Source organism: Talpa europaea (assembly GCF_964194135.1).
Source record: "Talpa europaea genome assembly, chromosome: 7".
NCBI lineage: Eukaryota > Metazoa > Chordata > Mammalia > Eulipotyphla > Talpidae > Talpa > Talpa europaea.
This window is the reverse complement of record NC_140074.1, coordinates 485667-500151: the sequence shown is the minus strand read 5'-3', so window position 1 is coordinate 500151 and position 14485 is coordinate 485667. Positions and strand designations below refer to the sequence as shown.

Genomic DNA, 14485 nt, shown 5'->3' with positions numbered 1-14485 from the left:
GTGGCTGTGGCGGCTGTCGGGCGTGCTTCCCGCTCCACTTTCACGCGCGAGTGGCTGGCTGCGGGGGCCGCGTGTCGCGCTCGCAGGCCCCGTCGTGTTCCTGCTGCCGCCGGGAGGGGCCCCCGTCGGCCCCTTGAACGGCCGCCAGCCGCCGCCACCCTTCAGTGGCCGGAGGGTGAGGGGCTGGGCGGGCAGCCAGGTCTGGGGAGGCCGGGCTGGGGGGCGCTGGGGCCTGCGTTTCTGCTGCTGGAGTGTCCCCTTACCGGGCCTTTTCAATGCCCAGAAGCTCGTGTTGTAGAAACAAGAGCACGAGCTCGTCCTCACGGCTCGTTGCGGGCCTGGGTTGCTGAAGACACCGCGTTCCTCCAGCCGGAAGAGCCCGCGGCTCTGTCCCCGCAGCTCGGGCTCTCGGGGCCTTTCTCCTCCGCGCGGGGTGGGGGTGGTGCCGCGTCGGGGCGGCTGGCGCGTGGTGGTGCGGGTGGGGTCGGCCGCTGTGGGACGCTGCGGCGTTCCCGGGCCGGGGCCCCCAGTAGCGGGGTGCGGGCGGGGCGCGCGGGGCCGGCTGGTGTCGGCTCTGCTTCCTGGAGCTGTGTTTCAAGAGGTGTCGAGACCGAGGAATAGAATAGTTTGGTAATTTAAATGTTTATTTATTTTTAACGGGAGAAATTTGATTAAAAAGAAGCTGACATGTAAATGTGAAATTTCTTACTTGCCAGAAACCGGGACATTTTGTATGTAAGTGAACTATAATTGCACATTTTAAAAATAAAGAAATCCGACGTTTGGGAAAAGAGCTGATCTTTTGGAACCCTGAGCTCGTCTCCCCGGCTGGCCCGCGGGCGTCAGCGCGCCCTTCCCTGGCGCGTTCTGTGGACTTGACCCTGAAATTCTAGATCTCCCGAGGAGAAGCGGAGTCGGGAGACAGCCAGCGGGCCAGCTGGGCGGGAGCGGGAACCCAACTATGGATGACCCTGGGCTGAGCTGCTGCCGCCGCCCGCGCCTGCGCGTGGGCCCCGAGTGGCCGTGGCGGCCTCTGACGAAGGCCCTACCGGGCCCGGCCCACGCTGCTCCGCTGCCCCAGGCACGGACACCCCAGCTTTTGTCCCCAGCGTTCCCCGGGCTTTGCCTGACACCTTGTCGTCTCAGATTCTGAACTTACTTGATTTCTTCTGCCCCCCACATTGTTGGGGGGCTCTCCCGTAGCCGCCCATGTGACTTGGGCGGGAGCCTGGCGGCCAGGGTTCCCGTGGCCCCCCCAGCCGGCGCTGCAGAGGCCGACAGGCACCGCCGGGGGCAGGGACACCCCCCAGGCCGCATGTGAGGTGGCACTGCCCACCGTCTAGCTCTGTCGCCCACTGTCTAGCTCTCGAGGCCCTTAGGGGTGCTGCCGGGGCAGGGGCACCTGAGACGGGGGAAGTTGCGTGCCGGGCGCAGGGAGGTGGGAAGCGGGCAGGGCCTCAGGCTGCGGTGATAGTTGGTGGCCTCCGCGGAGGCCGAGCTGGAGGCCAAGGGACGCGGGTCCCCGCCAGGGCACCTGGGTGCTGCTGTTCAGAGGACCAGCGCCCGCTTGCTGCGAACCCCACGCCTCAGGGCTCCGGAGATCAGGGTGGAGCCTCCACCGCGCTTCCTCCGCCCTCCGCGGGGATGGGGGGCGGGGCGGGGCGGGGCGGGATGGGGGACGGTTGCGAGGTGCCGGGGAGGTGCAGAGCGCGCGCGGCGGGCTGGGGGCGGCGGCAGTGGGCGAGGTGGGCGCCCCGCGCCTCCTTCAGCACCGCGGACAGCGCGCAGCGCGGCGCCCGCCGGACCAGGCGCCGGGAGCCCCCCGGGAGCGGAAGGACCGCGGCCGGGCCCCCGGGGTCCAGACCACCAGGGTCCAGGCCAGCGGGGTCCAGGCCAGCGGGGCCCAGGCCAGCGGGGTCCAGGCCAGCGGGGTCCAGGCCAGCGGGGCCCAGGCCGGCCTCCAGGGCCAGCCCCGGCCCCGGCCCCGCGCGGCGATGCTGCTGGAAACGGAGCTTGAGCGCGACCGAGATGGGCCCCGGGGCCCCGTGGCCGCGGCCCTGTGCACCTTTGGCGGGACTCGGGGTAAGAGTCCTGGTGCGTGGCCACCGCAGCCGGCAGGAGACCGCCGAGGGGAGAGGAGGCCGGGGCAGGAGGAGCCCAGGGGCCAGCGGGGTGCCCTGGGGGGCAGACAGGGCGCAAGTGCAGCGGCTGAGGCCGCGCCCGGGGGCGGGGAGGGGGCGGCAAGTCTCTCGGATTCCAGAGTTCAGGGGCGAGGGGAGGCCTGGGCCCCCTGCCGCGGTGCGGCCCGGCCCTCCCTCCTCGGGGGGCCTCCAGACACACCCCTCAGCCCTGGCCGCCCCCACCGGCCACCTTGGAGGCGGGTTCCCGCCCCACCCGCCCTTCCCAAGGGCCATCCGATGGCCGCGGACGTTGGGAAATAATGGAGGCATTGTTGGCAGTGCAGCAGGCACGCCCGCCGCCGCCCCTTCCCTCCCGCGCAGGCCGCCGAGGCCCGCGGGGAGCCCGGCAGCAGCTGCCCCCGGCGCCCACTCGGCGTCCCCGCCGCCCTGGGGTAGGAAGTCTGCGTGCGAGGAGGGCGCGGCGCCGGCACCGCGCGGAGACCTTTGCGGGAAGCCGCGGGGCTGCGCTTCTCCCGCCGGCCGGCGGGGCCTGACCCGAGTCACTTTGCGCGGAGCAGAGGCCGGCACGGCAGCCCTGCTGGCTCCCCCCGCACTTCTGGGGGCTCCTGCTTGCCGCCAGGGCCCCTGCCCCGGCCCGCCCCGCCACCAAGGGGCTGCGTCCTGAGCGGCCGGCGCTGTGTCCTCCGGGCAGGCGAAGCAGCCGCCGGCAGCCGGGAGGTCTCTGCGCGCTGGAGGCCCGCGCCGCCGCTGCTCCCCCAGACCGCGGGAGAGCAGGCGGCGGGGCTGCCGCCACGCTGGGCGGAGGGACCTGAGGCCGCGTCCCCGGGCGCCCCGGCTCTCAGCCGCCGCCTGGAGTCCGGGCGGCGGGTCCGGGTCCGGCTGAGGACACGGGTGTCCCTCCCAGGAATCGCCCACCTCGCCGGCACCCGCCCCCCGGGGCTCCGGTCGCAAGCGCAGGCCCCGCAGCCGGCGGGAGCCGGGTCTGCCCTGGTCTGGGGCCCTCGCCGCCCTCCCTGGGGCTCCTCGCGGAGGCGGACAGCCCCGCACGCGCAGCCTCCCAGCCCCTGCCCCCGTCGGAGCCCGGGCGCGGCGGGGCCCGCTCCCTCCCCGGCCTCTTCCCCGCCCCCACGACGCCGCGCCCGGGCCTCGGCTGCGGGACGGGCAAGCGCCGGCGGCAGCCCGGACCGGGCCCTCCCGGCCGGTCCCGCCTCCGAGCCCGGCGCTGCCGACCACGTCGGGGCACCGAGGGCGCCAGCGCCGGGGCGCGCGGAGTCGGCGGCTGCTGCCCGGGCGCCCGGCGACCCCCGGCCCCGCCCCGCCCCGCGCCGCGCCCCGCCCCCCGCCGCTCCGCCCTCCGCGCGCCGGCCGAGCTGGGGCCCCGGGAGGCGGGCGGCGCGGCGCCCAGCTCCACCGCGGCGCTCGGACGCGACCCGGGGCCACCGCGGGTGGCCTCACCGGGCCCTGGGAAAGTTCGGGGCCGAGCGCCGCGGCCGCCCCGGCGGGACCCATGGAGGCGCGCGCGGAGCTGGGCCCCGCCCGGGAGCCGGCAGGTGGCGACCTGCTGCTGGCCCTGCTCGCGCGGAGGGAGGACCTGCGCCGAGGTGGGTGCCGGCCGCGCGGCCCGGGGAGGGCGGGTCCCCGCGGCCCCGGGTGCTCCCGTCCCCCGTCCCGGCCACCCCGCGGCGAAGCTCGTCCCGCGGCCCCGGCTCGTCCGGCCCCGCGGCCAGTTGGCGGCCAGTTGGCGCGGCGCGTGCGGTCCGGCGCGGGTCGTGGCGCAGCGCTCGGGCCGGGGAGCGCTCGGGTCCCGCCAGCGTCGGAGGCCGCTCCCCGCCCGGCACAGCCCTGCGCCCGGGGCCCCCGGCGGGCGTCCCAGGGGGCCGCGCACCTTCGGGGAGGAGACCCTGCCCGGGGGCGGCGGGAGCGGGTCCTCCGCCCACCGCCCGGCTCTGGCCTCCGGCTCGGCACGCGCCTGCTGCCCTGGCCGCGCGGCCCGGCCTGCGCACGCCCCGCAGGGAGCCCCACCGGGCCCGGCCCCGGCTCCTGGAGGTCGGGCCGCGCTCCGGCGCCCGGGACGGGGCGCTCTCCGCGGCCGCGCGCGCCTCCCCACGGGGATGGCGTCAGGGGCCGCCGGGAGGGCAGGGGGAGGGACAGAGCGTGGGGAAGGGGAAGGGGCAGCTTGTGGGGTCCCATCCGCCCCGACTTATGTATTTATTTCCCCGCGGCTGCTGGGAGGCGTTGGCCGCGCGGCCGGGAAGGGGCGGAGGGCGGAGGCGGCGCGGAGGGAGGACAGCTCGCGGGGCCGGACGGCGGGGCCGGACAGCGGGGCCGGCGGGCGCTGCGCGCGGATACCCCGCCGGGGCTGGAGCCGCCATGCAGCGTAAGGCCGCGGCGCCGGGGGGCGCGGGGGGCGCGCGGGGCGCGGCGGGAGCGGCGTTGGCCCGACGCGGGGTTCGGGCGCCCCTGCCGGGGCGCTGTCCGGGCCGCGGTGCTGAATCCGCGTGGTGCAGACGGACCTGTCCAGCCCCCCGCTGCGGGCGGGTGTCCTCGCGCCCCCCGGGCGGGCTGCGGCGGCGTCCCGGGGCTCGCGGCGGGTCCCCAGAGCCCGCACGCCGCCCGCGGTTTTGTCCGATGCGGGTGAGAGTCCCTCGGGTCTCCCGGGGCTGCGGGAGGCAGGGCTGGCCCCGGGGAAGGGAGGTCCTTCCCTGAGCCCCGCTGCGGGCCGGCCCGGGACGCGAGGGGCCTGGGCCGCCAGGCGAGCGCTGCGAGGGGTGCGGTGTCTGCGGAGGCCCCGGCTCCTGCCCTGCTGGCTTCTCCCGCTTCGGGAGTTCTCTGAACTGCCCGCGAGTCCTGGCCCGCACACCGTCGCGGCTCCAGGCTTCCCAGCCGGCCCTCCGAGGCCTGCCGCCCCAGCGAGGGGACCCCATTGTTGGAGAGCTGGGGGGGCGAGGGCCCCACTGTGTGCCGGGCACCCACCTGAGGACCACGGCCCCGTGCCCCGGTTACTCACGAGCAGCCCTTGGCCTCCGGGGGCTCGTGCGCCTTGGCCGCCTGCAGGCAGGGCGTGAGGCTGGGCGCTGCACGTTCTGGGGCCTCCGGGCCCTGCGGATCTTGGGAGCCGCGTGCCCCCATCCCGCGCACGCCAGGACCCTGGTGCTCTCGGGACTGGCTTCCCAGCCCAGCTCAGAGGGAGCCGCTGGGCTCAGCGCACCCTTCCGCGGGGACCCATGCCTGGCGCCTCCCGCCTTGGGCGCATGTCTAAACTGTGGGTTTTCCTGAAATTTAGGGTGGACTGGGCTGGAGAGCGGGTGATGCATGGGGAGCCAGCTGCTGAGAAAGAGGGCTGCAAGGAAGGGGCCCCTGCCCAGGTTCTGGGGTGCCCTGGGGTGACTGCGGTGCTCCCGCCCGCTCGCAGAGACCCCACTTTGCGCCGGCTGCGACCAGCACATCCTGGACCGCTTCATCCTCAAGGCCCTGGACCGCCACTGGCACAGCAAGTGCCTCAAGTGCAGCGACTGCCACACGCCCCTGGCGGAGCGCTGCTTCAGCCGCGGGGAGAGCGTCTACTGCACGGAGGACTTCTTCAAGTGAGCGCGGCGGGAACCCCATCTCCCCGCCCTCCCTCCCCTGCGGCGGGCTCCCGCGCCCCGGGTCAGGCCGGGGCACCCCTCGAGGGGAGCAGGGGCGGCCACACCCCAGCCCATCTTTAATGGTTATTTGCTCTGTAAATCCCAGGAGGGTCTTTAAACAGATGCCCCCGCGGGGGTAGAAACCCACGCGCTTCCTCCGCCTAACTTCGGCGGCGCTGGTTTGTCCTCAATGGCGGGCGCCAGGCCTCCTGCGCATCGGCCTCTGGGGTCCGCGGGACCGTCGGACCGCGCAGGAGCCGGGCGTGGCTTCCCAGGGCCCCGGGGTCCCCGGTGGTGACAGGCGCGCGGTTCTCCCGCCGGGCTGGGGCGGCTCCTCCCTCCGCGGCCGCCTGCGCGGCGCCCTGCCCGGCGCTCGCCGACCCGCTCCGGGCGAAGGAGCAGCGCTGAGCCGCGCCCTGTGCGTCCCGCAGGCGCTTCGGGACCAAGTGCGCCGCGTGCCAGCTGGGCATCCCGCCCACGCAGGTGGTGCGCCGCGCCCAGGACTTCGTGTACCACCTGCACTGCTTCGCCTGCGTCGTGTGCAAGAGGCAGCTGGCCACGGGCGACGAGTTCTACCTCATGGAGGACAGCAGGCTGGTGTGCAAGGCGGACTACGAGACCGCCAAGCAGCGAGGTCAGTGGGAGCGCGCGGCCTCGGGCTGCTCTGGCAGCGCGCGCCCCGCTCCAGTCCCAGAAATGGGGCTCCCGCGGGACGGGCGGGCGCGGAGGGACGCGGCCGCCCCAGCACTCTCCCGCCCGCCGCCCGGCGCCTTCCCGCCAGGCCACCCCCGACCCGCGGCGCGCACCCCGCTGCGGAGGGCGGGCCGGTGGGGTCTCGCGCCCTCTTCCTCGGGAGCGGGAGCCGGTGGGCTCTTGTGGATGACGCCCCCGCCCTGACGTCCCCCCCAAATCCTGGACCGCGCGACCTGGCGCTACTCGCACCCTTGGAACAAAGAGGGAGCCCTTGGAGGGGACTGTTGTCCGTGGGGCCTGCGCCCCGACCTGGGCGCGAGGGTTTCGGGGCACGCAAAGGCTGCCCAGAGGCGCCCCCCATCCCCTCCCGCCCGCCCAGGCCGGGCGCCCCCTCTGCGTCCCGCGAGCCCCCCCCCCCCCCCCCCCCCGCCTCGGAGCCGCGGGCCAGCGGGTGGGGCGCCCGGGCCGGGCGGGGAGCCGGCGGCGCGGCCCAGCCTCCCCTCCCCCGCGCAGAGGCCGAGGCCACCGCCAAGCGGCCGCGCACGACCATCACGGCCAAGCAGCTGGAGACGCTGAAGAGCGCCTACAACACGTCGCCCAAGCCCGCGCGCCACGTGCGCGAGCAGCTGTCGTCGGAGACCGGCCTGGACATGCGCGTCGTGCAGGTCAGCGGGCGCCGCGGCGCGGGCGGGGGGCGGGGGCCGGGGGCCGGGGGCCGGGCCGGGCGGGGCCCGACTCACGCCGCGCCCCAGGTGTGGTTCCAGAACCGGCGCGCCAAGGAGAAGCGGCTGAAGAAGGACGCGGGCCGCCAGCGCTGGGGCCAGTACTTCCGCGGCGTGAAGCGCGCGCGCGGCGGCCCCAAGGCCGACAAGGACGGCGCCCAGGAGGAGGCGCAGGACAGCGACGCCGAGGTCTCCTTCCCCGGTAAGGCGCCGGCCGCCGCCGCGGGAGCGCGTCGGGCCCCCAATCCCGGCCTGCCCGCCCGCCCGCCCGCCCGCCCGAGCCCCGCCGGCCGCGCCTGCCGCGCAGGTCCTCCCGCCACCGCGTGGCCAGACGGCGGGGGTCTAGACCTCCCCGGTTCCAGCCCCCCCTGATTGCCAGGCGAGAGCGCAGGTTTGGCATAAGCCATAAAAGGGGTCCACTCCTCTCCGGTCCCGATCTTCTCACTCTCAGGCACCAGGAGCTCCCGCACCCCCAAACCTCATGCCCTCCTCAGAGAGGGGGGCTGACAGGGGCTACTCCCAGCTGCAGGAACGGGGTTGACCCCCCGGCCGCCTCGGGGATCACCCTGGACCCTGTGCCCTGCCGGCCCGTTCGTGGTCCTGCTCCCGCCCGGGCGCCGGCGCGGTGGGGGGCGGCTGGGGCAGCTGTTTCTCGGGCACAGGCCTTGTGTCCCCCCCACCCCCGCAGGAGGAGGGCTGAGGGGCGGGGCGGAGGACGATGGCGCCGGGCACTGCCCTCTGCTTCCATTGCAGATGAGCCCACCATGGCGGACATGGGCCCTGCCGGCGCCCTCTACGGCAGCCTGGGGGAGCCCGCCCCAGGCTTGGGCCGGCCCGCGGGCGTCCCCGGCAGCTTCCCCCTGGAGCACGGAGGCCTGGCTGCGCCGGAGCAGTGCCGGGAGCTGCGCCCCAGCAGCCCCTATGGTGTGCCCCCCTCCCCAGCTGCCCTGCAGAGCCTCCCCGGGCCCCAGCCGCTCCTCTCCAGCCTGGTGTACCCCGACCCTGGCTTGGGCCTTGTGCCCACGGGGGCCCCGGGCGGGCCCCCGCCCATGCGGGTGCTGGCAGGGAACGGGCCCAGCTCCGACCTGTCCACGGGCAGCAGCGGGGGCTACCCCGACTTCCCCGCCAGCCCCGCCTCCTGGCTGGACGACGTGGACCACGCTCAGTTCTGACCAGGCCCGGCTCCCACGGCGCCCGCGCGGGTCTGGGCAGCAGCAGCGCCGTCCGGGCCGAGGCCTGAGCGCCTCTCGTGCTCCCGGAGCCCCGGACCTCGGCGGGTGCGGGCGCCCGAGCCCTCCCGGGACAGAGGGGCGGCCGGGCCGGGGCTCCTGGACGCGGCCCGCTGGCTGCCCGCAGCCGTGTCTTGTGTTCCGTGAGCAGATCTCTCCTCTCACGGGCCGGTCGCTGAGGCTGCTGCCCGTCCGCACGCGCAGCCCCGCGGCCTCTGGGGCCTCCCCGGCCGCCAGCTCAGTCCTGGGGGGCTGGGAGCTGCTTTACTTTCTGAAACCGAAACCTGATGACGATCGATCACGCGTCCATCGCCAGGCCCCGCGACCCAGCTCCCGAGCCGCCCCGACCCCCTAGGTCAGCGATGGGGCGCCCCGCTCAGTGGGGGACGCGTGTCCTTGCTAGTCACCCACAAGCCGCCTCCTCAGGCCTCCAGGGGTGTCACCCACCTCCCCCGGAGCCTCACCCCTTGTCCTTGCAGCGGCCCCCTGTGAAGGACACAGACCCGAGGCCCCCCTCCAGGAGCCTTGAGGGGCGCCCTCCCAGCCCCGCTGTTTTCAGCCTCCTCCAGCGCCAGGCTCAGGGGTGCCCAGGACGGACCCCGCTGCCAGACAGCCCCGATCCCGGAGCAGCTAAAACGGCGGGATTGGTTGGAGGCGGGAGGGGGGGCACCTTGGCGGGCAGACCTGGCCCCAAGCTCCCCCTTGGCTCTGAGTGTCCCGCGCCCTTTATTCTCCGACCACCAGCTCCTCCGGCCGCAATAAACGCGTCTCTCCAGTGCGCACGACGTGGTGTCTTCAGCCGGGGTGCTCCGGGGCTGGGCATTAGGGGGGCTGGGCATTAGGGGTGCAGCCGGTTGTCTGAGAGCCGGGAGGCACCCCCAGGCAGCTGCTGGCTCCTTGCCAGGGACACACCTGGTGTGAATGGGGCTCCCTGTCCCCAGATCTTGGCGAAGCTGGGAGGCTGCGGGAGCCCCCGTCCCGCTGTCCCTGCCAGGGCGGTGAGGGCAGCAACTGCTCGGCCGGGCTGGAACCCTGGGGGGGATGGGGGGGATGGGGGGGGAGGCCCGGGCGCTCTCCCGGTCACAGGTGGGGGCTCTCCGCTCCACCCCAGCTTGCGGTGTCACCCTGGGCCCGCCACTTGCCCCTCTGGGCCCTGCTCGCCTCCCGGGGAGACAGGCCGGTGCCCACGTGGGCGCCTCACCGGGTGTCCTGAGAACAGCAGTTGTTATCGGAGGGGAAGGTGCGGCTGAGTCCGGCGGGAGCGCACCCCTGGGGGGAGCTGGACACCAGGCAGCACCTGGTCTGGCCCGGTGGGGAAGGAGGGCGGGGTCTCCCCAAATGCCCCTGCCAAGAGCCCCCCCAGGCTTCAAGTCGCTGCCGCACCGGGGCTCGGCGCACCCAGGCCCGGCTCCCAGGGTGCCGTGGGTCTCGGTGCCGACGGGAGGGGCGCGGGGTGGGGGGCGCCTCCCAGGGGCTCGGGAGAAGGCCCCGAGCGTCAGCTTCGCTGGGTCTGGGGTGCGAGCCGGGATAAGGGGGGGGTTCCGGCGTGCGCGCCGGGAGCGCCGGGCGGGGCGCTGCGGGCGGGGTGCTCCGGGCGGGGGTGGGGTGCCTTCCGACTGCGGGCGGCGGTGGGGAGTCGGGGAGCGGCCCGAACCCGGCCGGACATGGGCCCGGGAGCGCCGGGAGCAGGCCGGGGGGGGGGGGGGGGGGGGCGCTGACATCCCGCCCCCCGCGCCCCGCCCGCGCCCCGCGCCCTGACAGGTTCCTAACGCGCAGAGGGTCCCCCAGGCCCGCGGCGGCCCAGCCAGCTGGCGGCGCGTCGACCCTCCGCGGGGGCCGGGCGCCCCGTCCCTGGCGGGGGCCGCGCCCCGGGGTGTGTGGGGCGGGCGGGGGCCGCGCCCCGGGGTGTGTGGGGCGGGCGGGGGCCGCGCCCCGGGGTGTGTGGGGCGGGCGGGGGCCGCGCCCCGGGGTGTGTGGGGCGGGCGGGGGCCGCGCCCCGGGGTGTGTGGGGCGGGCGGGGGCCGCGCCCCGGGGTGTGTGGGGCGGGCGGGGGCCGCGCCCCGGGGTGTGTGGGGCGGGCGGGGGCCGCGCCCCGGGGTGTGTGGGGCGGGCGGGGGCCGCGCCCCGGGGTGTGTGGGGCGGGCGGGGGCCGCGCCCCGGGGTGTGTGGGGCGGGCGGGGGCCGCGCCCCGGGGTGTGTGGGGCGGGCGGGGGCCGCGCCCCGGGGTGTGTGGGGCGGGCGGGGGCCGCGCCCCGGGGTGTGTGGGGCGGGCGGGGGCGCCCGGCCGGCCTCGGCTTCTCCACGCGGACACCGCGGGCCTGGGGGAGCCCCGTACGGCGCGCGCCCCCGGCAGCACCCCGGGGCCGCGTCCAGCCGCCGCAGGCCGGACTCGAGGCCCAGCGGGAGCGCGCCCCGTCCTCGCGGGGTGGGGGCGCGGAGAGGACCGGGGCGCGGGGCATGCGTCCAGCCTGCGGGTGTCAGGCGGGGCGGGTTCCCAGCGCCCTGAGCTCCGCGGAGCCAGGAACAGGGCGGCGCCCCCCGCGGACCCCGCCCCGCGCCCCCTCCGCTCCCCCCCCACCCCCCCCCCGCCGAGCAGCCTCCGGGACCCGCGGCGTTTTGCTCCCCGCGGCCTCGCCTTCGGGGGCAGCTGGCGCAGGGCCCCAGCCCGCCGCGGGGCGCGGGGCGCGGGGCGCGGGTGTGACTCGCGCTGCGGCCCCAGGAGCCGGGCCGCGGCCGCGTGGGCTCCTCGCGGGGGCTCACCCCGGGGCGCTCGAGGGCCGGCCCGAGCGGGAAAGAGGCGCCCACGCGGCCCCGCCCGCCCCCTCCGCCGGGTCTTGGGGCGGGGTCCCCAGACTTAGAGACGGGGCGCGCCGGCGGGTGGGGAGCCGGCCGGGGGGTTCGCGCGAGTCGTCAGAGGGATCAGCCGGCACCGCCTCCCGGCGATGATCGATTCTTCAGGCTCATAATTGTCCAGATGACTCGAGCGACACAAAACATTCATTTTAAGAAATTTAATAGAAAAAAGCTCCTGCGCCCGCGGAGATGGACGGCGCCCGCCGCCGGCCCGCGCGCCCTGACAGTGAAGGATCTGGGAGTCATTTGCATCTTCATCCTTCGTGGATCCGTTGACAAGCTTCTGGCGGGGCGCGCGGGGCGCGAGGTGCCGGCGCCCCCTCCCCCCTAATTAATGGGGGAGCAGCCACTTCATAAGCAGGAGTTTCATCCGTCTCCAGCGCGGGCAGTGCCGCCCCACCCCCAGGCTCATTTTTTACCATAAAAATATTCCCTCCCCCCCCCACGCACCCCTTGGGCATTCGGGGCACCTCCCGCCGTGGGGGCTCGTGGGGTGGAGTCGGAGGCCCGGCTGCGTGAGGAGCAACGCGCAGGCCCCGGTGGGCAGCTCAGCCTGGGAGCCGCGGGGCCGGCCGGCACCCCCGAGCACCCCCAGGCTGCAGCACAGGGCGGGCTGACCCGGGCTGTGCAAACCGGGGAGCTGCTGCCCCCCTCGGAGCCTGCAAAGAGCCGGGGACAGAACTCCCCTTCGGAGGCTGCCCTGGCGCGGATGGCAGCGTCCGGGAGCAGGCGGTGCTGAGCCCAGGCGCCCCCAACCTGTGGGTCCTGGTGCGGGGAGGGGACCTGGCTGCCCTTGGTGGTCCCCATGCAGGCCTCCTGCGGCGGGAACCCAGAGGGGTCAGAGGGCGCTGGAGGGGCCCAGGGGAGTCCTGACCGCCCTGAGTGGGCCCTGCAGGGGCACCCGGCAGGAGCCAGCGTATTCCCGGGTGGAAGTGAGGCGTCCAGGGCACTGGGGTCGGGGCACAGCGGCCGCCACCGCACCCAGGACGCGGCCAGAGCAGCCACACGTGGCGGGATGTCCCGCGGGAGCCCTCAGCGCCTCGGAGGCCTGCACCCCACTCCCAGCTCGAGACTCACTTGGCAGAGAGGGCAGAGGCGCGGCCCCACCGTGTGTGCTCAGCTCCGCCACCCACGAGCCGGACCCGCCCTGTGCCCCGGGGCAGACGTCAGCGCCCGGCAGAAAGTGGGCAGTGGTGGGCGCGGGGCCTGGTGTCTTTGGGGCGACGGAGCTACTCTGGTATTAGACACAGCTGGGCACCGCCCGGGGCCACGGGGTGGGGTGAGTGGGGGCAGCCAGGAAACCGGCCCAGCCCTGCACCCCGGCCCCTCCAAGCGCAGCGCCTCCCAGGCCTCTCCCCAGGCGCCCGGTGCGGTGCCCGGTGCCACCCCCTGCACCTCCAGCCCCTCCCCGGGCCCAGAGCCAGCATCCCGGCGGGCTGCAGAGCGGTGGGGCGGGCGGGGGTGGGGTGGGGTGGGGGGGCTGTTCAGTCCCTCGCTGGGGGCAGGGAGCTGAGCTGAGACCCGGGCGCAGGGACACATTTCCTGTGGCGCTGCCCTTCCTGTCCCCCTGTCCTCCCCCAAGACTCTGCCTGGGCCCCTGGCCGTTGTCCCGGGGCCGGCCCGCTCTGACCACCAGCCTTGCTTGACCCCCAGAAAGGCCAGAGGGGAGGCCCGTGGTGTCCCAGCGTGACCCCGCAGCACACGGCTTTCCTCCTCTCCTGGGGAACAGCCGGCGCAGGAGGGACGCCCAGCTGGGGCTGCAGCCAGGGTCCCCGCGGCTCCCAGGGGGCGGGGCCGGCCGGGGCGGCCCCAGAAGCCGGCACTGCCAGAGTTCAGGCGACAGAAGGGGGGCGGGGCCCTCGGCCCACCCTCCCCCGCTGCCGCGCGCCCCACCCGGCTGGCGTGGGCCGTTAGACGCCCCCGACCACTCTTGGGGCATGACCCCGTCTGCCGGGCCCGGTAGGGCGCCACCACCTTCCAGAAGATTCCTTTTTGACGACTGGCCCGGGGGCTCTCCCTAGTTTGCGCCTTTGGGGGGAGAGGAGCTCCCGGCTGACAAATGCTCCCCGGCTCCCGCTAATCTTTAGAGTGACAAGGTTTAAAATTTAATTAGCAAGTTCCTCTTATGCAAACTCTCCTCATTAAGCTAAGTGTCCTATTAGTTAAAATGCAGCCTGTGGGGGGGTGGGGCGGGCGGAGGGCTTAAGGCAGGAAATTGGATGGCAGCTGCCGGCGGGTTCTTGGGGGGGGCCGCCCCAGCCCCCCGGGAGCCGCGGGCAGCGGGGGCGGGGGAGGTGGCGGGGCGAGGCTGACTCTGCGGGGAGCGGGAGCGGTGGGCTCCGCGAGCCTGGGGCACCGAACCCGGCCCCGCGGGTCTTGGAAGGGGGGAGCTGTGACCCCGCCGGAGGGGAGGGCCTCCCCCCCCCCCCACGTAACCCGCCAACAAACCAACCTCCAACTTCTTCTTGTCACAAAAGTAACAGAAGCTCCTTGTGGAAAAGGCCGAAACCAGCACCCGGGGGTGGGGGCGGGGGGCTCCTCTGCAGGTACCCGCGTCCACCGCTGGCTCTGCTGTGTCTGGCCCAGGCGCGCTTGGGTCGCACCCTGAATCTCCCTCGCCAGGTATGTCTCCCGCGGCCTGCCTGGGCCTGGTGGCCACTCCGCCCGCCCTTGCTGCCCGCTGGGCCGTGCGGCCCCTCCCGCTGTGTCCCTGCAGCCGGCCCGGTCCTCGGCCTGGCCTTGAATGACGGGCACCTTGACTGGACCCCAGAGACCCCCAGGCCCGTGGCAGAGCAGAGGGCGGACAGGAAGGGCTCACACCACCGGGCCTGACACGTGGGCTGCCCAGGGCGCTCCTGAGCAGGAGACCCCTGACTGGCCTGGGCGGGGCCTCCAAGGGCAGTGGAGCTGAAGGTCGGAGCCCCGCAGGAGGCCAGTGGGGCCCTCGCTTTCCCGTAGCGTTGGGGAGGAAGTAGGAAGTTGAGGCAGGATGTCGCCCCGACTCTGGCTAGTGGACGCAAGGGCTGGCCATGTGGTCACTGGGGGGTCCAGGCCGCGGGGGGCTGACCACGCTCCACCCTTGGGCTGCTGCAGGCCAGGGGCAGCCAGGGCCACGTCCACCACCCACCGCAGGTGCGGCTGTGACCCGCGTCCGGCAGCCCTGAGGGAGATGCGGGGAGGGCCTCGGCCCAGCCTCGAGAGCGGGAGAGTGGCGGGCTGGG

The 14485-nt window shown here is 75.2% G+C and overlaps 1 protein-coding gene across 2 annotated transcripts; it reads left to right on the top strand.

Moving 5' to 3' along the window:
- Positions 1–1813: 1813 nt before the first annotated feature.
- On the top strand, positions 1814–8354 carry LHX3 (LIM homeobox 3; the record flags this gene model as incomplete). 2 transcript variants are annotated; one of them, XM_084236089.1, is made up of 6 exons in its annotated part: positions 1814–2082; positions 5554–5725; positions 6199–6401; positions 6974–7125; positions 7213–7384; positions 7936–8354. In XM_084236089.1, the coding sequence occupies 6 exons, from the start codon at positions 1995–1997 to the stop codon at positions 8352–8354; spliced, it is 1206 nt and encodes a 401-aa protein (XP_084092215.1). The 2 variants fall into 2 exon arrangements, with proteins under 2 accessions (XP_084092215.1, XP_084092214.1); XM_084236088.1 differs by lacking the exon at positions 1814–2082 and adding an exon at positions 3649–3742.
- Positions 8355–14485: the final 6131 nt, after the last annotated feature.